The sequence below is a fragment of the Lathamus discolor genome, chromosome 3, assembly GCF_037157495.1.
Source record: "Lathamus discolor isolate bLatDis1 chromosome 3, bLatDis1.hap1, whole genome shotgun sequence".
Taxonomy (NCBI): domain Eukaryota; kingdom Metazoa; phylum Chordata; class Aves; order Psittaciformes; family Psittacidae; genus Lathamus; species Lathamus discolor.
The window spans coordinates 124,295,340-124,320,953 of NC_088886.1; the positions used below are offsets into that span (position 1 = coordinate 124,295,340).

A 25,614-nucleotide genomic window follows, 5' to 3' on the forward strand; every position below is an offset into this window, starting at 1 on the left:
GGTACTTGAACCATGCACTCTTATGACTTTTGTCCTACACCTAATAAACTTCAAGTGTTGCTAGCTGCTATGTTTTTACTGCAGTACTGCTATATTGGGAATTTCTCTTGAAAATTAGAATGCTACGTATATACTGAATGTGTTCTTTTCATGGTATTTTGTAAAGCTACATTTTGCAGCCTCATGGGGTGTGCAGATGCTAGAAAACATGATCCAAGGGTCAGGTAGAAAACAGACAGAGCACACACTGGTGTATAAAAAAAATCACCTCCTGAGTGTTAAAGCTGTTCCATGGCTTGGAGGTACTAGTTTCAAATTTTCCTATTTCTTGTGGCTGGCAGACTCCAGCCCATCCTGCCATAATGAGTGGCACTTCTCCTGGGAGACGGAAAAGGAGCAGACAGTTTGTAGAGACACTATGGATGCAAAATGGAAATGAGCAAATGAACTACCAGCAAAGGCTGGTTCTGCCTAAAGGCTGGAGTGGAGCATTCCCAAACTTCACATCTGGTTCATGAAATCTGGGCCCTGACAGTGCCCTGGACCAAGCAACATAAGGGTTGCTTGTGTCTAGATCATAATGGTCAAAATCTTGCTCTGTCTGCAGTATACTATATATTATACTATACTATATATTATACTATAATATATACTATATATAAATTATTACATTAATACTATGTAAGTATTAATGTAATTGATCTGAACTAATTAAACTTTTTCTCTTCCTCCCCACCCCAGCCACATCTTGATTCAATACATGGGCCACAACCCATAAAAGCCTGGGTGCTGTTCCTAGTCCTACCCAGCCATACCTCCTTGAGCAAGTTGGTGATTATTTCTGTGTTCCTGTTTCCCAGCGTCATCTATTTAGATGAGTTCCTTTACATAGGGTTTGTGTTTTATTATGTATGTATTGCACCAAGTGTAATGGGGCTCCATCTCAGCTGAGTTGTCAGTGTTTCTGTCCTACAAATAATACGCGTCTTTAAAGATACAGATATTGTTTTCTGCATTTGCATTCCCACAGTCTCCTCCTCCTCTAACAGAAGGAAGCAGGCCAGATTTGACAGTCATATTTATCTCTGTTACTCCCACACCTCAAGGGAGATCTGTTTATTAATGTGCCACTTCCCTTGATAAATTACTAAATAGAAAGAAAAGCCTTGTACTCATTTCTTGCTGTTCCTTCCTGTGATTTATGTCCACAGTGCTGGTTCAGCCATTGGTTCCCATTAATTTGCAGAGGGAAGAAGTCCTGATGTCCAACAGACGCATGGGTTTTAGTAGCATAACCAAAGTGGGCACCCCTCCCTGCTGCACGCAGGTACATCATTTTTTTCCCATATAAAACTCTCCTGGAAGCTGTCAGATTTGCAAGCTGGCCTGAGAATTCTCCAGCCCAAACCCAGTAATACGTATAGTTAGGGTCTGCTCTAATTCAGATCTTGCAAATACCGTGGGCTATATGAAATGTTTGATAGCAGATCCAATAGGTCGGGCTCTTGCTTTACAAAAAAGCTTCTTAGGTCTTGCAGGCTTCCAGGGAAAACTGTGACCTAAAATCGTGCCACGGATGAACAATTCCTCTCTTCTCAGTGACAGCCTACCTAAGGTGCCTGGGAAAGGAAGTGTCTGAGAAATGGAGAATGAGTTTCACCATGAGAAGTGCTCACTGATGCATTTAGGAAGAGGGAATCTTCTCAAAATTATTATTCAAAAGCAGATTAGTAGCACAGGGATCATTCTTAATAATAAAATTGGTCTGACCTAATCTCCTAATCTGAGGGCATTGAGCACAAACATTAAATGATACCAAACAGCAGCCAAGGTATACATTAATATAGCTGTACACATAGTCAAGGTGTTCAATATGGGCTGACTGACAGCCACTTGAATGTGTAAGCAAAATTTTCTGTTGCCTGAGGTCCAGTGATGTTTCAAAGGAAAACCACGTACGACTTCTTCAGCAGCAACTGTGCCCAGAGAAGTAAATGAAGGCAGGATCCATTGTTCAGATGCAGAGACAGAGACCCTCAGGAGGATTTATCTCTAATACTCCCTCTCTCATCTCCCCTTCAAAAATGCTGATTTATCAAAATGAACAGGGTTAGTTTCAAGACTTTTCTGATGTTTGCGAAATATGTTGGGGGAAGTTTCCAAACTGTCAGAGTACCCCCTTGTACACTCTTGAAAGAGAAAGACCTGGTACTGTTGTGTTGCTATTCTAAAAGATTATTTTTTTTTTTCAGATACCTAAAATCAAATTTTTAAAAGTCACATAAAATTGGGAAATCATTTTAAAATTAGGAAATTATTTTAAAATTAATTCCACTAATCTACCAGCATTTCAGTTTTTAAAATTAATTTCTCTATGCCTCTCGACCTCAGATGGAGACTGTTTTACCTTCAACTTCTTCCCCCTGAATACTACAGAGATGGGAAAACTTTTTCTCACCCAGGTCCAGAAAAAAGTGATGGGCCAAAGCCTGCACAATGAAACCAGAGAACTCCAAGAGAGACTCTGTATCATTGCCTCCTCTGGTGTGTGATAATATTTCCAGCCAAGTACATATATCGCATGCCCAGGATAGGTGGTGGCTGTTCCTGCACCAATTTGCTCTGCATCTACCTCTCGTCAATGAACACCTATTAAAGCCAGCAGACACTTTTCATTGATTCCTTGGGCTTTGGTACATGGAATAACTATGAATTTAAAAGCTGACCTAGCAACACCCTTGTTTGAGATATCTCGACTTTATTTTCAAACTAATTCTTTCCTACTTGGAAAAGATGCTACATTTATGCACTCAGGTTTTGGGCATACCAACAGCTTGGGTTTTATTTATTTGGAGTATATGAAACAAATTAGCACCAAAAGGAAGAAACATAATTTTCTTTTTGTTTTTGGAGAGGCCAGAGATACCTTCTCAGAAATCAAAACTATTTCAGATCTCAAGCAACAACAAAAATATCCTTTGGGCTGAATTAGCACTCAGGAAAGCCTAAGGCAAAAGACTGCCCAATCTCTCTCAGTGTTAGGAGGAGATTAAAGAGGAGATGTGAATTGGTGAATGGAAAGGTGCAATAAAGGTTAACTCAAAACTCTGGGCATGGTCATAGTGTTGTGGATGGCAGTCCATGAATGTAAATAAAAATTTTACCATAAGCCTTTGCCCCCTGCTTCCCCTCCTTATAAAAAGTCAGCTCTGGATACAGTTTACAGTGTATTTAATGGGTTTGAACCCAGATACACCAACCGTCACAGGCACAGCTCTACATGCTGGAGAATAAATATTACCCATGCATTTTAAGAAACTATTTAAAACTGCCTAGAATAACTTTTCAGTAGAAGAAACCTGACCTTATAGCAGCATTATCTTTGCAGGGTAAATATAAAAGCCACAGCTCACAACTGAAAGACATTCCTATCCTGGGGGAGTAAATACCCCGTTTCTAAATGAGAAAGAATTCAAGGCTGAATTTTCAAGTGACACTGGCCACGTCTACCAAATGTCCCTGCCCAGTCCCCCAGACAGCCTACAGCTGGAAGAAACTCAATTTCTTGGCAAAAAAAAAGTTTCCTTGGCAGTTTCCGACAGTGTCTATGAATTGTCACATCCAGGGGGTTGCTTGGGAACTGGGATTTTCTTCCCAAATTTAGATTTATCCACAACAGGCCAGCAATGAGCCAAATGGTCAGCTTTTACACATGTGGCAGCCTGTGGTCTGACTCCAGCGGCCATTCTAGTGCTGTTGTGCCATAGAATGGGATCAGACTTGGCTCATGTGGGAGGCAGGAGCAGAGGCTCCTACTCAAATCACTCACCATGGCCACGGGCCATCAGGGGGACATTACAAGAGGTGGTTTTCCTGGAGGAAAATTTCAGATCTTGCATCACACTAGAAACAGTGGCAGCAAAGCCCTCCTCAAAGGAAATGGCAGGCAATCAGTGGGAGCTCCTTCAAGGCAAGGAAATCTCAGGCATCTCTTTACGGACAAGCACGTTGCCATCATCTTGACTGCAGAATGACATCAGGGTAAATTGCTTCCAAAGGCCAAGCCTGTAAGGCACATGGGCTGCAGATGGCTCGCCCCCTCCTTCTCACTGAAAGATCCTCTAGAAAGATCCCTGGATCCCCTAGCAAGGCCCTGGAATAAATATACTGTTATATCAAAATGGCTCCTCTTCCTGACCACTCACCAGGAAAACTCCACTCAAAGCATACAGAAATATTCCCCTCCTCCAGTCATCAGATTAAATCCAAGGGCAGCATAAAACCACAGGGTGATCCCTTAATCAATAATCAGCAGCAATAAACTACAAACACTCTTCACGTAGCCAGTTCCTTATTCCCCTCTCCACTTCTGCAGCAGCAACACATGTCTTACTTAGACTGCAGCAGATGCTGGACATTTGTACTGGCACCAGATGCTGTCCTGGGACCCTTCTTTCTTCCCTCCCTGGGCCTATCAACTTTGCAGTTCAAGGAATACTAATGCTTCCCTCAAATCCTTGCTGAAAGACAAGGCTGCATTCTTCTACTCCCAATCCACAAGGTAACTGTTTAGATGACCCAACTTGCATATGTAAATTGAATTCTTTAGAAACCAGAGTGCAGCAGAATTCCAGTCAGAGCACTTATGGGATGCTCTGGGACTTTTTCTCTCTTCTGCACTTATTTTTCTGGGGAAGAAAACAGCATTGCTGGCTAGAAATGGGTGAGAAATTGTTTCCCATTCTCTGAGCCCTTTCTGAGATTTCAGCATGTTTCCGTTCTGTGCTGGGACAAAGAAAACAAAACAACAGCAAAAAAACCCCCCAAAATCTTTCAGATTTTTAAAGGAAGTGACTACAGGGTGCGCCGTCTGCCCAGAGTAGCCAACAGCTGGCTTGTCATCTGTGATCCAGCATATCCAGCCTGCAAGCCTGCAGCTGCTGGTCCCTCAAGCCGCCGGTGAGGCACTTCTTTCCTAGGTCACCATGGGGCTGGGCTCTCTCCATCTATCCTGATGTATCAATCATTTCACAGAAACCTGCTGGAGGAGAGTCCTGAGCTCACCTCTCAGACTGTGGTAACCACTGGGCTGCACTGCCAGCCCTGCTCCTTATGCTGATGGCTATTAAATCATTTACTTGAAGTAGAAAGGCTCCAATAACACTGACTGAAAGAGGCTATTGATGCTGAATGACTGTTTGATTTGGGGAAATAAAGTCCTGCTTGATGATTTGCCCATGTCTCAGGCAACTGTGCCAGCCACTGGCTTTTTTGGCTATGCTGGGCTGAACAAAACCTTTTCCCAGTTAAACTGATGGTTGTAAGTCAAGACATTTGTGAGTGCCATGCACCAGGCAGCAAGAAACAGGCCAGGGTTCCTCCCTCTAGCTCCAGAACTCAACGAAATGTCATGACAGCACTGCAGGTTCACCCCTGCTTTTTGTAACTGTAAGGCTGCACAAACACAGCCCTCCTGACCTGAGCAGCGCTGCTTGGACCTAAGTTGAATTTGAGATGTTTTTCCCCCATTGCCCATTTAGCATGGCCAATCAAATCACATTTTTGACACTGTGCAAGCAGAAGTGATGGATTTAAAGACGATCTCTACTTCGCACTCTGGCCATGAGAGTCTTATTCTGAAGATCTGGATCTTATTCCTAGAGCTGCCACTGCTCTGTTCACTGATCATTTTGTCTTTCTCTTTGGAGTCTCCAGTGATGAAGTAGCTTTGGTTTGTATAGTACTCTGACATCTTCTGTTGTACAGGGCTGTAACAGTACAAGCATTGAGTCACCCTGGATACACTCTTCTTGAGAGAAAAAGACACCTTCTGAAGGGCTGTGGGTAATCACAGGAGTGACTGTGCTTAGGGAAAAAAAGAAGTTGGATGTACTCAATGTGCTCAGAAAGTTGTAGTCATCTCCAGGTTCATCTGTGCTCCTAACCAGTCTTTACTGCCCCAGGGATGCTCTTGTGCAACCACTCTGTCATCTGGAATAATCTGCCACGTGGTACCCACTTCTAGAATAGAAATGTAGAAGATAGTTCTGATCTGGTGAATAGATCCTGTAGAGTCTCAGCAATGTTGTGACATTGGAAAGCAGTTAGCTTCTGATTTGAAAGTGTAGGCTTTCCAGAAAATGGATTTAAGCCTGGATTCAAACTCCATTCTTGGATTTAGAGTCCCTGTTTGGATGACAGAATGAAACATGACAGCTAACTGAAGGGTAATTCAGTCACCATTGGAACTGGCCTGAAGACCCCAGCAGTCTGCTGCATGAAATTTGGTCTAAACTCTCGTGGTAGAAATACTTCTGGCTGCACAATGAAAATCCTGCCGAAGAGATGCAGCTCTGGTGCACTCTAGCTCAACCACCATTTAAACACTCAGCAGTCCTGACACATGGTCAGTACCAACAAGCTCAAGCTGACCTTTATGTCCTATTATTTTTCCTGACCCTAGACACCTGATGGGGTGAAAAAAACACTGACAAACATGGAGGCACTGAGAAATCCTCCAAGAAATGCAATTACAGCAACCAGAAGGGCCCAGGTACATGCCTGTGAAGAACTACAATACAATCTAGGGCTCCCGTGGATCTGCAGATGTTTGGAGGTGATGTGACTCTGAATAGGCCAGTTTTAATATATGCTTATCTGCTGCTTTTTCTTTTGCAGGTGCCAGTGTTACCACAGGTGTGTGATAGTGCTGTGTGTGGTTTAACAGGAGCTACTTGCATTTTCAGCAAACTAATTCTTGTAAAGTTATTATGTTCTAGAGCTCTCTGGGAAGAAGACAGCTCTCTGAAAGACAGATGCTGAGATGGTGACTCACTGAGGTTTTATGCAGGCTACTGGTACTCTTGCCTCAGAAAAGCACCGTAAGAAGATGCTTTATTAAATTATCTGTTCAACTATTTATTTACTTAGGCCCTGCTGAATTAAATTTTTGAAGTGACTTTCTAAAAAGAGAAGGAGACTGGTTCCTCAGCCAGCATTTCAGAGACATCCATGCGAGTTTCCGTCTTGAACAACAATAAATGCTTGGTGAGCCCTGGCTTTGCACTGAGTAATGGTTATGAGCTTGGCCACATGAAGCCAGGACCTTTGATATGTGAGCCATTTTCAGAATGCAAACAGTAAGAGAATCTTCTGACAAGGGGAGTATCTCAGATGACTTCAGATAAAGACTGATCTTCAACAAAGCAGAGGACGAGCATCTTGGTGTGTCAAGAGTCAGCCTGCATTAGCATCAAAACAGTTGTGTTTGCTTCCCTCACTGGCTGTTCATCTGGCACTTCACTGAGGCACTGCTGGTCAGAGATGGACTAATAAGGAGGAAAGGAGGAAGGAGTCTTGTTCATGAGCCCGAGGAGAACTTGGCAGTGCTGGTTTGCACCCATCTGTTATAACCACAGACATTAACTCTTTGGAGGGAAGACAGACTGGTCTTACTGACCAGCTGCTTTGTAGCAGAGAAGCCCGGTATATATTTTGGGTGTTGGAGGCAGGATGGTACCAAGGAGCATGTCTCTCCCTTTCTGACTGGGATCCAGGTTCATGAATAATCCATCAATTGGCAGCAAAAATGACTGTTCAGGTAAAACTTCCACAACAGCTGCAGACAAGAAACTGTTTGGGTTTTTCTTTTTTTTTTTTTTTTCTTTTTTTTTTTTATTAGAAATATCTATAAGCCCCCATCACTGAAGAGCCAGAACAGCTTTTATCATTCTAAACCAGTCACTTTACGAAACAGCAAGACCACAAAGTCTTTCATCTTGAAAGCTCAAGAACAGAAACTTTGAAGCGGTAATGAAACGATGCAGATCTCCACTCCAAAAATTGTAATGGTCCACACGCAAATCAGAAGGCAGCGCAGGAAGCAGAAGCCAGGATCTGAAAGTCGAGCCAAGTTTCTTGCAGCAAGAAATAATCCTCAAACTGCCCTCTGTAATATCTGTGCAACCCCAGTTCTTACGAGATGTGCCATAAAGTGATAGGAAAGAAATTTCTAACAGCTCTGGAAATCATCTGTACTTCACATATGCTTCCAGAGAGACTTTACCCATCTCACCAGGGAGCTGGTCAGGCCACAAGGGTGACTCAGCACCACAGTGCCTAAGATGGTTTTATTTCTTCTTCATTTAGGCAGAAGCAAGAACTTTCTAGGTTTAGAATGCCCTATACTAGCATAAATACCACATTCCTGCAATTTTTTTCTCCCACGAAGTACGAACATATCCTTTCCATTATGGCTCCCCGTAAACATATTTTTAATCCATGGGGACCTGAGAGGTCCCAACCAAGATGAGAGGTCCATCGTACTGCACAGCTACGCATGGAAATGGCCAGCCTTTGCCCCAGACACCAACCAGGCTAAACATAGGGTGAGATGGGGAGCCAGAGATGCAGTTTGTCCTCAGGTACGCTGTGGTCACCCATGGCCAAAGCAGTGGGATGGCTGCAATGCCCTGGTCATTGGACTAGCCCATCTAACCATACAGCAGCCATGCTTCCTCTCAGAGAGGCCACAATGTGTATATTTTAAACTATGTATATTTTACACATACATATATGGAACAAGGTGACCTTTTAAGCCCAAAATTATAGTGTAGCACCCATGGGTTTCAACAGGGCAGAGTTACCACCTGTAGCAACCTCCACCTGGAGGACAGCCCCATCTATCTCCCCAGAATTCCAGCCATGCCAGGATGATACAGACTACTACTCACCATCAACGGGGCTGAGGTAATCATGGAGGTGGGCTGTGCTGGCTGCTCCCCCACTCTGCATCAGAAGGTCCCCATAGGGATTCGGGTGGCCGGCCATCAGCGTCATTTGGTGGTAGTAGTCGGCAGGGTTGGCTCCTGGTGGTGGTGGGGGCAGCCCAAAAAGACCTCGCTCCTTCAGGTGCTCGTGAGCTGCTGCCGGAGCCACAGGCAAGGAGAAAAACATGGGGAGAAGGTTCCCACTGCAATGTTAGACCTCAGCGCTGACGTTGGCAGCCCCGTCTCCCCCCACGTCCCCCGCCAGCCCCGGCCGCACGGCTCCACGTAGGGCTCTCGTGACGTGCGCTTGGGCGTGCTTTTGCGGACAAAAGAAACTACGCTGGGGCCTCTGCATTCCTCCATTTCCGCAAATTTATAAACAATCTCTCGTTCCCCCTTCTAATAATCCTCCCGTTTGGACACAGCCGGCACCCCAGGGAGGGGGAGAGGGCCCAGCCCGCCGGCAGCAGTAACCCTGTCAGCGTTAACATCCCTGCCTATTAGGAAGGAAAGACAAATGCAGCCCAGTTCCCGATAGCAGCGTGAGGAAATTAAAGCCAAGGTCTAATGCATAGAGCTAGGTTTAGTGTCTGGCAGCATAAAACCATTTTGGCTGCCAAAGCCAATTACGCTCACTTTCTCCCAGCTGTAATTTTTCAAACCTGCCTCCCCACCCGCTTGCCCCATTAAGTTATTTACCACCGCCTTACAAAAAAAGAAATAAAGAAAAAAAAAGGGAAAAAAGAAAGTAAAGAATAGGAGTAAAAGAAAAAAGAAAAGTAACCCAAAACACAATGCCTCTTTTTTACAGCAAAGAACGAAACTGGTCTTGGAAGGAGAGGGATGGGGCAGTGCACACGCACACCAGCCATCCGACCTCTCCATGGCGGGCAGCTCAGAGTGCAGATGACGTTCTGTGGGAGGGAAGAAGACGCATGCATCTCCCATCACTCTAGGGATGTTTTTTTAGACACTGAAGATGGTTTTCTGTCGCCAGACTCTAAGCCGGGAGCCTTGTCACTCTCTGGTGTGCTTTGCTTTGCAGTGGAGAAGAGCTGCTTGCCCCTGCAGCAGATCAGGAACCAAGAGATGCTGGGGTTTGCCTGGTGTGCACAAACTGGGTCCCCAAACCCTGGCTGCTCCCTAGGCACTAAGCCTGCTGCCTGCAACTGTGTAATGGAGCACTTCTGATGAAGTAAGGCATGACTTGAACCTCCCTAATGAAAGCAGAGTGATGTGTTTTCCCCTTTCCCTGCTCGGCTGTTTTTGTCCCCTGCTCCCCAGTAGGGGGTCTGCCAGGGCTTGGAGAGCACCACTACCTCTGCATGCATCCAGTGCCAGCTCCCCCTCAAAACTGATGCAGGGCATCTCAGGAGTAAGGAGGAAGAAAGTATGGCTCCTTTCCTTCACCCAGGAGCCATCCTGCCCCAAGACACAAAGCCAATAGGGGATAACCCAGCCAGCATTGCCTCATCTTGGCAACATCAGTCCCAGCCAGGGCAGGCAGCTGGAGAGATGTGACCCTCCCTGGGGAAAGCAGGGCTCCCAGTAGAGACATAAGAGTAGGCAAGCTCATAAGAGAGCCGAGAGCACTGTAGAAAGGAACGTACTTTAAGCAAAATATTTATAATATGATCCAGTGGTAATAGCTATTCTCACGCTCTGCTTTCTCAGTGCAGTGATGCAAAACAAATGTGTAGTTAAAGGGGAAAAAAAAAAAGAAAAAAAAAGGAAAAGAGGCAGCTCTCCCACTTCAGAGAGCAGCTGCGGAGCCTTTGCAGCTGTAAATCCCCGGGGTTTGGGGGATTTCAGTGCTGGTGAGCAACAAAATCACTGCAGTACCAGTAGCACAGTGTCTTACCGTCAGCAGGGCTGAGGCCTCTGGCAGCGGAGATGACGGAGAGCGTGGGGCTGCCGTGGACAGAGCGGAGGTAGTGCTCCATGTGGGGTGCCACGTAGGGGTGCGGCGGGCTGAAGGGAGACTCACCGGGCCCGGCAGGGTGCGGAGACAGGCGGATGAGGGAGATGTCAGAGATGACAGGGCTGCCACTCAGAGGAGGAGGCCTGGGAAGGAAACAGAGACACACCGTGACACACATGCCACATGTATTTGCGGAAGGTGGCTCTCCCTCTGGGCTGTCGTGAAGAGGGGCAGTGCAGAGCATGCCCCATGCTGGAGATCTCACTCCAACTTCTCACACGGGGAGGCTGGCTGCATGAAGGTGTTCGAGGCAAAGCCAGGGCTTGCAAGCTCCTCAGTGCCCCTGGGTATCCAGATGTTTAGTGGTGCCATGTGCAGACAAATCCCCAGACAGAACTGCTTAAGAGAGGATGTAAATGGCGCAAAAAGTACTTATATGATCTTGAGGCAAGCCATGCTTTGCTTGGCCCAGCATGCATGGCTCAGCCCAGCACGCATGGCTCATCCAGTGCTGGCAGAGCAGCCCTCCCTGCCTGCGTCCATCACGGCTTGCACAAACCTCCTTGACAGGTCGGCGGTACAGTTCAGAGGGCAAAAGTTCATGAGAGGTTTTATTGCGTGCTTTCTGGGGGCCACCTCTGTTAAATCCCTCAGATCTTCCTCAGGCCATGCACTACCTGAGAAAGAAGTCAGTAAATGCCAAATGATTCAGCAGGTAACAAAAAAATAGTCACAGGCATGTTTTGGCACTTAAGAAGTTTTTGCAGGGTGAGCAAGGAGAGAAGAAAAAGTTACACAACCTGAGCAGAAAATCTGAGCTAGATGCCAAAAGAGTCAGAGCTGTCATTAGGCAAAACAAAAGAGCAAAATCTGCTTTGCATTAGCTCCCTCTGTACTCACACACTGCTCGAAGCGGAGCTGGTGACAGACACAGGTCACAGCAGGGACAGTGTTTGTGCCCGGCTGGGTGCTTTGGCAAAGCTGAGGGAGATAGATGTGCACCTCATGGGCCGCATCCCCTGCACGGGAGACCACGGGGATTCAGGGCTGTGGAGGTCAGGGATCTGGGATGTGGGCTGAGCTAAGAGACAGTATTAGAAAGGCCCTTCCCTAAGAATACCCAAATATGCCAGTAACAAGTGCATGTAAGATCTGTGTCTCCGTGCACAGACAACCACAAACACAAGGGTCTGAGCAGTTTAGACATGCCACTTGCACTTCAGGATCTCAGTCCCACCCTGCCTTATCAACACTTCAGGTGCACTTTAAATTATTTGTAATACCTACATATCAACAAAACCACACAGAAATGTAACACAGGCTCTGCAGACTTATTCAGCAGTTTACGAGCACGTTTGTCTTTGTTTGATCTTCCTTGTGTTTCTCTTTCTGATAAATTAGTAAACCTTGCGGCTTTTTGAATACTTTCTGCTGATGGGTAGTAAATTAAATGCCTTTTAAAATATTTATAGTCCGAAGTACTTTCCTGTAGCAGTACACTCTGTGGCTCACTGGTGTGAAATACAAGGCACTGAAAACCTATCAGATGTAAAGGACTTGGGGAAATGCACACCCAGTGCAACACAAATGCTTGTTGGACTCAGACTGCGGTTTTGCTAGAGTAGCACCCACCAGCATCAAGCCTGTTTTCCTTTATGGCACTGAAACACAAACCTATGATGGCATGGCTACCTCAGACCTCACAACCTCCCCACCTGCATTGCCATGGCCTTTCATTGCCAAAATTATGGGGCGACTCAAGTCCCTCTCCAAATCCCTCTCCGGTGCCTCTCACCATGACGTCAGCCACTGCGGTGGCAAAGCTCGGGAAAGCTGCAGCCAAGGCTGCCGGGGCTGATTTCTGTCGAGGCTGCTAATAAAGGCGGCCGAGCACAGAGCCGACCAATTTATTTCTACCGGGGAGGAGGGAGAAGTGAATCAAAGTCCCTGTTCCAGATTTAGTTTCAATTCATTTCTAATAATCTCCACCGCCTCATCTGGAAAAAATGAAACAGGATTAAAAAAAATGATGTCATTAAGAAAACATCTGACTAATTTTTCTTCTGATGAAGCCTTAATATAAGTGAGGGGGGATGTAAATTAAAAGCAGCCCCAATCTTCCTTGGGCCACAGAGCCTGCCTTAATACATAAGCCATGAAAGAAGTTTTCTTACATATACAATAAGTTCCCTCTTTCATCAGTACTCACAGCTTCTCCCAAAAGGGTTGTGAACTTCTTTGATGCAGTCTTGAAACTATGTATTACCAGGTTTATGAGCCTTCGGAGCCCCTACTGATCAAACTGTGAGGCCAACATCTAAAATGTGTATAACAATATGAAAGGTTTGCTGTTCATTTTCTCCATGCTAAATTGGGCAGAAATGCTGGAGTCCCTCAGAACAGGAAAACTCCACCCTGGCCAAAAAGGTAACACTGGGAAAGAGATCAAGAATTCACCCAAAATGCATCCAGCTGGAGAGCCGGGTGGTGTTTTAATATGAAGCTGGCCCTCTGCATAAAGACTGGGGTGGAGAACAGGCTTCTGCTTACAGCGCTGCTTAAAGCTTCTCCTTACCCCATCTCTCCATCTGTGGACTAGGACAGAAGTGTTCTCAGCCAGGCCTGGCTCCTGGAAGCCCTGCCAGTCAGGGATCACCTCTCACTATTGTACACCCACAATTCCAGCAAAGCATCCTCCCACGCTGCAGCCTGTCCCAAAAGCGTGGCTTCCAGTAGCTGCCTACCAGGAACCGCTCAGTTGGCCAGAGGGATGCCTTGCTCCTAACTCCCAAGATGCCTGAATTTTCCCCCCATTTTTTTTCCCACTCATGTCACTGGCATTATTTCTCATCTCATCCCCAAGTCCCATGTTGTGCCACTGCATTGGCACTCTGCAAACACACCGTGAGAGGCAGCCATAGATTCACAGGTCTGCCCCTGGCAGAGGAGAACAATCAGCTGAAGCTTTTTAGAGGTAGCGGCTTATATAGATGAGAAATGAAGTGACACTGAGCAGCTCTACTCAACATGCAGCTCACCTCCGGGGCAAGCAGAGCTCCTCATCCCCATGCCCCAAACCCCACAGCAGGGCAATCACCAGCTTGTTGTGGTGAACCAGCCTGTGCAATGGTGCCATGGTGCCAGATCTGGGTTTCTCAGTTTGTCCACAGTTTCCGGCTCAGACCTTTGCTATCCATGTATCACTCCCCACTCTTTCCCTGGACTCTGTGATGGCGCAAGGAAAGCACCACAGTGACTGGGGGAGAGCCGCTGGCTTTGCTGAGGCCAATGTTGTGAAAATCTTGCTGTCTGCAGTGGGATGAGGGATTTCACCTGACCACATGTATTTCTGAAGGAACTGGGATTCTGGTTTTCAAATAGGCTAAGGGAATTGGGCGTCCAAACGCCATTAAATTTAATGGGAGCTGGGGGCCTGTTTTCCCTGCGGCTCTGGTGAGAAGCCCATGCTCTATAATTAATGCTCACGACTTACAGAGCAATTTGCATCTCTGACAAAGCATGTGAGCGTGGATTCATTTCTTCCCCCCACTCAGGGGAGGCTCTCCTTTCCCAAACAGAGGGAGACACTAAGGTGGGGGAGACATTACCTTATCCCATCTAAGGGCTGCAGAGCCTCCTGATGATGCTGGGTACATGCACACTGCTGAAGGCTGTCAAGGAGATTGTCTGAAGCTCTACAGTCTCATCCCAAAGTCTTGGGGAAGGAGCTGGTAGGCTTGCTTTGGAAAGCAAGGCAAAAAAATTCAGCCTGGAGTTTTCAGTGCAGCAGAGCAGCGTGTCACTGTGTGTGCCCCGGGAGTTGGTAGGCGCCTGTCTCCAATGCCACTGCTCATAGGTGTGTGTGCTGTGCTCTGTGCATTGCAGCTGGACTCCATGCTGAGAAAGGATCCTCATAGGTCTCATGGTGGAGGAGTAGCACTGTGTCTGAGGAGCTGGGCTGGCCTCCAGGGAAGGGAAATCCCTCAGGGACTGGCAAAACCAGTGCTGGCTGTTATGAATAGCTTCCTTGGGGTGACTTTTTCTCATCTTGCTCTCCCCCTGTGGTCACATATGAACAATCCCAGAATCTTGCATGGGAGAGATGTGACACCATCTCCCTGTGTGTGGGTCTACAGCCTCTGCAAGCAGCATCCAGCAATGAATGCAACAGTTAAAGAAGTAGCATATTTCTGAAATAATCTCCATCGGGTAAATAAACCCCAGAAAAATGGGGACAATTAACCAGCACTAATGTCCCATGACTAGTCTAAATTAATACTTATGTGGCAAATATATTCATTTAGTGGAAAACAAAGGGCTGAATACTTTTCCATATGCTTAATGGAATATGGACACTTGCAGGCAATTGTTCTGCTGTACAATAAAAAACTGCATAGCTGCTACACAGAGATGGAAGCTAAGAACAGAGCTGCTCATGGGGAGGGACATCATAGCCTGGTACAGTTTTGCTATTGGAAAAAAGCTTTTAAAGCCAGCAATCCCATCTAAACCCCACATAAAAATCCTTGCTTTAGTTTTGTTTTAAATAAACCTTCCTAGTTTGGCTTTTGCAAGTCCTGTGTACCCAGAACACCACCCAATGCCTGCAGGAGATGGAGGAGAAGCATACGGATGCCTGAAAATTGGCTGTGCTCATGGCAGACACTCTACATATGAGATGCCAAAGCTGTATCCAGCAGGAGACCTAAAATGCCCCAGTATTCATGCTAAACAATTCAGTCTAAACAGCTCTCAACAGCCCCTCAACTTCACCTCTGTTTATTTCTGATTTAAAGTCCCTTACAACAGGAAGGGCGAGAGGTCGTGACACTTGTGCGGTACCCTCAGGATCAAATCCTACAAGGTCCCTCAAAACAAAGTACGTTTCAGAGGTCAAACGTGGGCCACAACTATCAAATTCACATGGCATTTGATCACTCACAAAGATCTCCTCCCTCTCCCATTTTTTTTGGCTCAGAGAGTGGAGGATGTTCTGGAAGGAGCAGGACGGAACTGCCTTGCAGCTGCCTCTCCCCATCAGCCACTGCCAGAGGGTGCTGGGCAGCCCGGTAATGAGGTGGCGGGGAATCACCCACACTTCCCAGTTCTCCCAGAACTGCAACAACTTGATAATTTTCCAGTAAAGTGACTTGATGCTCAAATATAGGAGTATCAACTCGAAGATGCCAGCTTATGTGTCCTGCTAGGAAGAGATCAAGATGGGGACCCAAGAGACATCACTGCTAAGTTCCAGCCCTCCCCTGCCGGGATGTTCAGCACAAGTATTTTTATTTCTTTTCCACGTATTTTCTCAGCTCTAAAATGAGGTTAATAATATTTTTTTTTTCTGTCCATACTCACAGAGATGAATATACAGAAAATCAGAACTACCTTTGCAAATTCAGCAACTAATGCACTCCTGAGAAGCTGTTATGGAGACTGTGAAGCTGGACAAAAATTGCTACAGCTTCAATGCATAAACTTAACAGGCATGTTTTGAGCAGTTCCTGTTTTCTCCTTTCGCCTCAACTATGGCTTTGAGGCATGGAAAGTGTGGAAAATTACAAAAGACACTTTAACAGCGAGGGCAAGTTCCTATTAGACAGGTTTATGGATGGAAGTGGTAAATTCATCACTGCTGCAAGACTACAGCAAAACTAGATGGTTTTCTGAAAGATGGGTGCTAAATGTACTACAAGGTTTGGAGTTTTAATCGTAGGAAAGAGTAATTTCTCCCACTGTAGAAATTAGAGAGGAAATCCTATGGCCAGTATCGCAGATGTCAGATCAGACAACTGAGGTAATTCCTTTGGGCCTTAAAAGACACAAATCTGAATATAAAATCCCTTATTTGTGGACTTGTGGTAGGGCACTGCTTTGAGAAGGGTTTAGGTAGACACCATGAAAAAGCCCACTCTGCACCCATTGGCAATGGTAGATGACTAAATACCTTTAAAATTCACAGCTTAAAGTCTAACCTTGAACCACTGAAGTAAAAGAAAACTCTGCCACTGATGGCAGGAGCAACCAGAACAGGTCTCCAATGTGCAAATTCCTTTCTTTTCCATCTGCAGCATGGGAACAGTATCATAACCTATTGGTGGGACCAATTTCTTTGCACAACTTTTTCCCATCCCTTAGAAAAACATATTCAAGATTTAATGAAACTTCTAGCATATGAGGTACATTTCATATACTTGTTCCAGGTAAGAAAAATAACGTTTTTACTTCAAAAGTGGGAAAAAATCCAGGTAAATATCTTTCATTTTTCCTTTCAAAAGACCATTCTGTTTTCAAACGTACCTGACTTCAATCCTACGTCTAAAATACCTAAGACCAAGAACAAATGGAACAAAAGATTTAATTTCACCTAATGAAGAGTGTTACTATTTTTATCAATGAAATCAAAAGTATTCTGGCTTATTTAGAGCTTGAAACTTTTTTTTTTTTTTTTTTTTTTATATCTAAATTCTACCAGAAATGCTGGAATTTAGATGAAAACTCCCAGGCTGTTGGCAGCTTTAGTGGGGACAAGGGCAACATCTGGAGGGAGCAAAGCTGGGAGTGTGAGTACAGGAATCAGTCCTCAGATCAGAAACTTTTCTAACCACATATGGTTTCTTATTGCATTTATGCTGCATTTACGACAATGCAGGTCTATTTTGGCTGACACTTGTAGGCACAACTGCAACACAATAACAACAACAATATCAATATTTGCTTTTAAAATGGAAGAAAAATGCAAATTTTTAAGGAGTAAGGTTGCCCTTCATTATACAACACACAAAGAAGCAAGACATCAAAGGTGGAAATTAGAGTTGATACAGGACCTTCAAACCCAAATCAAATTAGTGTCTTGAGGAGAGATCTTTGATTTAAGCTTAATAGTGGTGATTTTTTCTTGGGTTGTTTTATACTTAATCAGCCACACAGCCCACTGTGCAAACATATGTTCCCAAAGCACATCAAAGCAAGTAAACACTCTGTTTCAGATCCTAATATCCTTTTTTATCCAATTATCTTACTTACATGATCTTTTAACTTAAGTTCTGAAAGCCCACCTTTTCACACAAGCTTTCCTTTAGCGACGGAGGTAGAAGCATGGCCAGCTGAGTTCTTGTGAGAGACCCGCCAAAAAAACCCCACAACGAATAAATCAAAGCACAGCAGATGAGTCTCTAAGATAGTTTCTTGAGAGATTAATGATGAAAGCCTTCAGAGGAGAAACGCATTTTTAAGAAGGGGAACTTCAAGAAAGGTAGCTGAGGGGGAGAAAGGGAAGGAGAGTGAGAGAAAAGATATGAAAGAAAGCATGGATAAAAGTGCAAGAGCCAAAGAAAGCAGTTCAGCAACACACGAAAGGAGCGATGTAAACCTAGAGGCAATGTGAACTTCAAGTGAAAACCACCAGCCATGAGAACTTGATTCCAGTTGCCACAAAATTCGAGAGCTGGGGTGTCAGAACACTGCGGGCTCAGGGTGGGCTGGGCAGTGGCATGGCAGGTGTGGAGGAGCAGGCAAGGTGGGAAGTAATGGAGAAAGAGATGGGAGAGGGGTAGACATGAATCAGATCCCGATGGCAGAGCTGAGTAGGAAGCTGAGGGAGACCTGAGAGGATTAAGCCCTGGTTAGGGCATGTGTGAAACGGGTGTTGGAAAGATGTGTTGGATGTGACACAGCCGCTTCTCTGCATCTGACTGACTTCCCTTGGGACACATGTTGAGGATATTAGCACTTCTGAGTGAATACTTTGCTTGTAGCTGTGAAGACACTGGGCTTGGGAAAACAAATGGGAAGTGTATGTGCATGGGGAGGAAATCTGAATTTTTGATCCCTGCCTATTGTCTTCTTGTCATGATACTTCTGGGTGGGGCTTTTGCCCCTTAAAAGGAAATAACATTCAAGTGCTACAAAAGGGTTTAACATTTTAAAGACTATTCCTATAGTACTTCTGAAAAGTCCCTTTCCATGTTACACCAGCACTAACCTGTTGTGAAGAGGGAAAGTCAGTGGCAGCAACACTGCAGCGGTGGTGTGGAATGGAGCTCATGGAAGAGTCAGGCAAAACATAGAAAATGCTTATTCATTCATTACATTTTAAATCTGCCTTGGCTCTATACCCGTCATATCCCAGAAAAGCAAAAAAGGACCATTTCTCTTCATCATGACTGTAATACAATCAACTGGCTGCAGCATTACTCTAACCAACATTAACTAACAGAGTCTGTGTCTGACATCTATAATTTCATGTTAACAAATTAGGTAGACTCCTGCATTTCCTGGTACCTTGAATGCCCAAGAAGCTCATAACTTTTCTTTATATGCAAAATGTCAGGGAAAGGGCAAACAATGTTATGCCAGAAGACCATAGCCAAATCACTTGGTTGGAATGTGCTGTAAATCACGGGGTGAATAGAAAATGAATCTTTGTTCCAGGACAGTGACTTCCAGCATTAATGTTGCTGCTAATATGTTCCTTTCCTATTGGGAATGTCCTCTTTCCATGATCCAAGGTCCTATAACTTAAATCCCATAAATAAACAAGACACCAAGGAAGGAAAACCTACACCCAACTACTTATAAAGGTATAAACCAACTATTTATAAATGTATAAACCTGAAATGTCCTGCTTTTCTTTTCATAATTACAGGGGAAAACCGTCGGTGTTCAGGTTTTAGAAAGATGTTGTGCTTGCTCTAAGCAGCAGTAAGCTGTTGTAGCTAACTGCCAGTAACCACAAACCCATGGTTAACAAAGGGGAATAAAATGAAACAGGAACAGGTACAGCACGGATCTCTACAAAGCCTTTCTAGACACAGCAGTCAGCTGAACTCCGTAAGTAGAGGTGATTGTGGTAGCTGCAAATATGTCTCACACATACATGTACACACATGCTAGGTATGCTGTTGGCATGCTGCATGTGTGCCTGCCTCTGGTGCATCACAACACAAAGAGGTAAAAGATGTTCATTCCTATAAACGCAAAGCTTTAAGCTGGGGCTCCCTGGGTTTTCTGCAGGAATTAATTTTACTGGCATTTGACACATCTTAAACAGCAACAGCACTCACAGCAACCTCCAAAGGGAAATATTCCTGAACAATATATAATAAATACATTGATTTCTAATAATAACCATCTGCCCTAAATCTTCTTGCTGACAGGTTTAGTTGGACCAAAGGCCCTTTTCACATCTACTTCATGACAGTTCCCATCACTACATAAAGACTTTGAAGTGCCCTAACATGCAGTAAAATGCGAGATAACCTACCAAACTGTCAATATTTCTTCACTTCTAAAAGGAAATGCTAATGGCACTCAAAGAGCTCAAGATGTAAGATCTGATCCAGCAGGCTTGCTGATCTAACTATCCTTTCTTTTGCTATGAGTATTCTGAAAAGCAAGCAATTATATGGTGAAGAGCAGAACTAGGTAAAAGTTTTTCACTGATATGACTGAAAAAACCCACTTCTTATTCCAACCAAGCTCTTCTCTTGGAAGTGTCTGGAGTTTTCTGTACAAAATAAGAGAATTAACAGTACGTTGAGCTCTTCAATTTTAATTTCTTCTTTTTAACCTATCACTTGTTTTCTTTTTTTCTTTTTTTTTTGTTTTTAATCATTAGAAAGAAAGTGAACCAGAATGACACACGGATGTTTTGAAAATCCGGACAACATTCAGCTGGGAGTTAATTTTCCACAAGCAAAGATGAACACAAATAATTCAGAATCTTTCTCTAAATGAATGTGATAAACAGCTGGCATTTATCTATCAACTCCAGCCTGTAGTGTAAGACTGAGAAAGGCTCTATAGCAGGAGAAACTAAATGGAATAAACAGAATTCCAGTCTAAAGGTAAAACCCCAGCACTGCTTGCTGCACTGTAAAACTTCAACCGACTTCAAAGGAGCCAGGATGCTGCCCACACACCCCAAATCATCAGCTCGTGGTAAGAAAGGATGAGGTGTTTTTTATCTCATCATTCATGCACCACCCAAATATAAATAAATATATTTATTAAGGAAGGAATAGGGATCTGATATTCCCCAGTCGTTTACTGCTGAGAGTTTACTGCTTTTAAGTCTGTGGTTTGCAAACCCATGGGAATCACAAAACCTTCTTCAGGTGCCATGAAAGACAGCAAAAAAACCCCTGCAAGCCTCCTGTTGTTTGGGCCATGTTTGACAATCCTGCTTGAAAGTTTGTAGGCCGTAATAGCTTGAAAACCCCTCACTGACCCTATGCTTCCCCAAATCAACAAAAAATTGCGTATGAGACATTCTCAGAGTAACTGGCAACCACCACCAGCCAACTAACACCCACTGATGTCAGCTAGCACCACAGCACGCACATGTGACATAAGCACCAGTGCAGAGGTAACCCCATCTTCCATACCTATGGTGACACCTCCCTCCCATTGCCATGCAAAGGGAGACCTGCAGACCTCATCTTTCATTCTCTTATCTCATGCAGCTATTCCTTATGCAGACACATTTCTGTATACAAACCCCATTATACTTGACCCTCGTTTCACCCTGTTTCCATTACAACACTGTAGACTCAACCAGACTTGCTCCAGTGCCAATTCTGTGCTGTCATTCCTTGCGCAGAGTGGTAATAAAGAAATCACTGTTTTAAGCTGACAAAGAACAGATTTCTTACTAAGTAAACACTGATGTTTTGGTAGGGAAATTAAGTTATAAAATTGTGTCTACAAAGGGAGACCATACAGATGGAGTTTGTTAAGAGACAGCAATACAGTCAACAGTGGGTAATTCAATTGCCTGCTACTTATCAGATTTTTTTAAATTTCATTTTTTTTAAAAAGGCTTACCCAGCTTTTGTAAATGCAAATGCAGAAAAACATTTCAAAGAGTCATTGTTGTCTTAGCTGGAGAGAGAAGCACACAGGCACACGGCCTTTCGAGGCCCAAGAGCCCAAGGCCCGTGAGCCTGTCAAGAGGCCCAAGAGCATGTGCATCTGCCATGGTTGTATCAGGGTCCAGTGGGTCTGGTGCTCACCAGCCTGGCAGGAGAGGAGCTCTGAGCACACCACAGTTCATCACCGTACCACCACCCTCCAGTAATGTTTGTCCTTATGGCTGTGCTGTGGCCTCAATTCCCCTGGCCACTTGCCTTTCTGCCCACATAGTGTCCCGCACCACTTTTAGATACCCCAAGCCTTCCTTCAGCTTGAGTAAAAACTGGGCACTAAGCTCAACTGGGTAAGGGTAAGAAATTCAGTATCTCCAGTCAAGCCTTAAATGACTCCAACTCAATGTCAGATGTCCCATCTACCTCCCCAAAGTGCCAGGCTGACACCAGGTTGCTGCAGCTGTTTCTATCCTAAATGCAGCAGCAGCAGAGGCACAGACACACTTTGTCCTCCCCCTTCCAGGGAACTGCAGCTGGGTTTGGGGTGCTGCCTGAAAAAAGTTTGGGTTTTTTTACAGCATCAGTGCTGGCAAAGGCCCCCAGACATCCTGCCTCACATTAACAGTTCTAGTAATGGTCCATACTGCTGGACTGGGAGCAGAAACACGAGGCTTCTCATCACGCCAAAACCCTCAAAACCCACCCTTCTTTCATCTCACCAGACACCAGCTTATGCTCCTGTTATGGCATCTAAGAGGCACACTCTGCCAAGCCCTCAAACTATGCAGACCCAAGGAAGAGGCAGCTGCCATCTTTGCATGGCCAACTGCAGGTGCCCAACTCACGTGTTACAGCCATTTCTTTTCACAGCAGCAGCCAAAGCCTGCCTGAGGTAGAACTCTAGGTAGTCTGAATAAAACCTCAATGAAAGCAGATACGTTTTGGGGGACAGTTTAAAATGACATGAGAGCTGTGGGATTTTTAAAAGCATTTTATCAGGAAGGATAAAGAAAATAATTTATTTTTGCATAGGATAAAGTTCACTATGCTCTTCAGCGTGCAGCATGATGTAAAGTCTCAGGCTAGCCAAAAGGTTTTAACATTGGGTGCCCTTTAAGTGATGCACTTAGTAAAATGAGATGTGCTTAGGTTGGAACTATGTAAAAACACTTATTTTATTAATATGAGGTAAAAATCTAAAAAAAAGATATACTGCTGGGTAATTAAGTCACCAAGTGTTGTTCTACTTAAAATTCAAGAGAAGGGATATTAAACATACTCAAATTTTAATGAAAACATTTGCAGTGGCTTTAATAACTCAGCACAAAATTGTATTTAAACATTCCTCTCCAGTTTTGGAAAAAGCAAACACAGGGCCATTGTACTGTGGTCTGGGAATGAAAAACCAGAACTGCTCAGGTGCAGTGGATTATTTTACCTGTTTAGACAACACAGCGGTGAACAAACCAGCCCTGGAAATCAAAGCTATGCTGAAATCCCAGCAGCAAGGTTTATCATGTGGTAGCAACTTTTGAAAGTCTCAACAGTCATCTTTTTGCAACTTCAAGTACCTTTTGCAGCCCAAGTTCATTTCAGTGGGGTGTAAGCTCCTACATGCTTTCATTGTGGGAGTAGACTGCTGATGGGATTTTGATGTCTAAATACCTCTGGCTCAGAGGTTACTTTGAAAATACAACTTAAGGTCCTGCACTTTGCATGTTTTGCGGTTTAATTTTTCTTAGTTATGTCTCCTGCCTGATTTGTTAAAATAAGCAAAGTAACAGGTGAAAATAAAGTAGATTTTAAAAACATTTTATGGTTTAAATAATCTATAATGTTATTAGTAACCAAGGAAATTCAACTATCCAAAACTGAACTTCTAATACTAACAATTCCCTTTTTGCGCATCACTTTACAGTGCAAATTTTAAAGCTGTTCATAATGTAATTGCAAAATAGTTACTCTAACCCAGCACTGCAATACACATTTGGTACTCGTGAATGCTGTAAGGATTAATACAACCATTCACACCTGCTATAAAAGAGCACCTAGACAATAAAAAAAAAAGTACAAGAATGCACAGGCCATTTTCTAAGCTCAGTCATGGAGTACTGAGGGACAGAGCAAGTGCAAGAGGAGTTATAAGGACCTATGGGTAGAAGACAAGCTTCTAATTACACAAGTCCCACCTGAAAGCTCTCATTCCGCTGTTCCACAAAGCAGGACAAAAAAAGAACAAATGTAGACTAAGCTACTGTACCCATGGATTTTTACTGGCATATTTGTCAAGCTCACCTAACACCCCCAATGATACCAGATTCCTTGCCTGCACTATCTCTACCTTCTACCTTCATTCAGCCTTCAAGAAGAGCTTCTAAAAGTCTCTAGTTTCATTTTAATTGAAGATTCGCTCCTACACTCCGCAGGCTCTTTCATTTGAAACTCAAATGCAATCTGTTCAGACCATGATGTACTGTAGGCAAGGAGATTATCTCTTAGCCTAGCTTTCACCCACTGAGGATGATAACAGGAGGAAGAGATTAGATTGAGACCTTGCACTGGCAAGTAAGAAAGACTACACACATACGTACACACAAATTTTTACTGCACTGTAACTTCACAGATCAGAGCAATTTTGCTGGTGAATGTGTGAACCACAAAATTGCCCTGCCTAGGAGAAAGCCATGAATGAACACAGGGCTGGTAGGGTTGGGTTTATGAAAGGCAAAGCAAAGAAATCAATCAGAGCAAACAGATCCTGGATAAAAGCCAATTTGGCAATGTAGTCAAAAAACAAATGAAGGCATAGGAAACCATTGCACATAGTGCAAGATTTTGGGAGGAAGCATGATCAGCTCTTCAGCACAAAACACCTTGAGGAATTGCATGTCCCCCAGTTTATGCTATTTCCTCACTAAGTCACCCTGGAAAATTCACTCACTCAATCCACTGCACCAGTGTAACACACCTGAAGCAATGTGACATCCGCACACAAACCAAGTCCAAGTTTCTGCTCACTATCTATCTGTTCTTACCAAAACTCATAATTCACTAGAAATGCAAACTCTGCTCTGCAGAGATCAAGCATGGAGAAACCAGGCTGATAGGATTCTGAGGTCCATCAGCACATCAGGACCTCAAGGGAAAGAAGTTACAGCTCACAGAACTCTTACCTTCATCACATTTGGCAGGAGCTGGCTCTTAAACAAACAAACAAACAACTCTTTGAAGAGTTTCTTATTCTTGCGGTAATGCTGGTCTGGGCTCTGATGGGATTCAAACCAGACATGGTCGAGAGAAGTCTGGAGTCATACCAGGTTTAAATCTCACATGCCAAGAGAGGTCAAGACCTACCAAAGCCTTGAATAGATGACTTGCAAAGAAAATCCCAGGACATGGAGGAAGTGGTGTTGGTGGGAGAGTGCCTTTCCATCTGACTCATTAAGCAACACCATGTGACGATGCTCTGGTGAGGAATACGGACAGTCTGTCATTCCTATCCACTAAAGCCCAAAAGTCCAGTGCATTTGCCTGTGGTAAAGGTCCTGTGGGACTCTTAAAAAAGGCATGGGTTGTAAAATATCTAACCTGGCTCAATTCCATTTTAGTTTTTTACATCGTGGTCATCTCACTGCTGTCTGCCCTGCGGGAAAGTTTGAACTCTCCTGACCTAACCTGAAAATTGGTTTAGTTATGTGTGCTCTCTGTTACAAAGATGGCTAGAAATTTATTTGGACTTTGGAAGTCTTCTATTTTATCAAGTGAATGAAGCGGTTTGGGGTCTGCTGTCATTGATTTCACTACGAACATTTCTCTGTTTAGAGACTTCCACTGGAAGTCTCTAACCACTACAAACAGGTAATATCTATTTAAACTTTGAAATGTACTGGATAAAACTTTGCAGATACCTCACTTTTCATCAGTTCCTGGTGTTACTTCTTACAGAGAAACCGCTGGGCTGGAGGACTACAAGAAAAGGGAAAAAGCTAGAAATAACATTTGTATGATTTCTCCCCTGAAAACCAACTGCAAAATCCTTCCCACTGGTCTGCAG

At 44.2% G+C, this 25,614-nt stretch overlaps 1 protein-coding gene across 7 annotated transcripts in view; it reads right to left on the minus strand.

Moving 5' to 3' along the window:
- GLI2 (GLI family zinc finger 2) overlaps nucleotides 1-25,614 on the minus strand; it is a 197,401-nt gene that overhangs the window by 31,170 nt on the left and 140,617 nt on the right. For 6 of the 7 annotated variants that reach the window (XM_065671470.1, XM_065671472.1, XM_065671474.1 and 3 more), the window contains 2 exons: nucleotides 10,630-10,832; nucleotides 8,733-8,924 (listed from right to left, as the gene is read on the minus strand). In XM_065671470.1, coding sequence (XP_065527542.1) covers nucleotides 8,733-8,924; nucleotides 10,630-10,832 — 395 coding nt within the window. The remainder of the gene's footprint in view (nucleotides 1-8,732; nucleotides 8,925-10,629; nucleotides 10,833-25,614) is intronic. The other variant, XM_065671473.1, reaches the window with a different exon arrangement.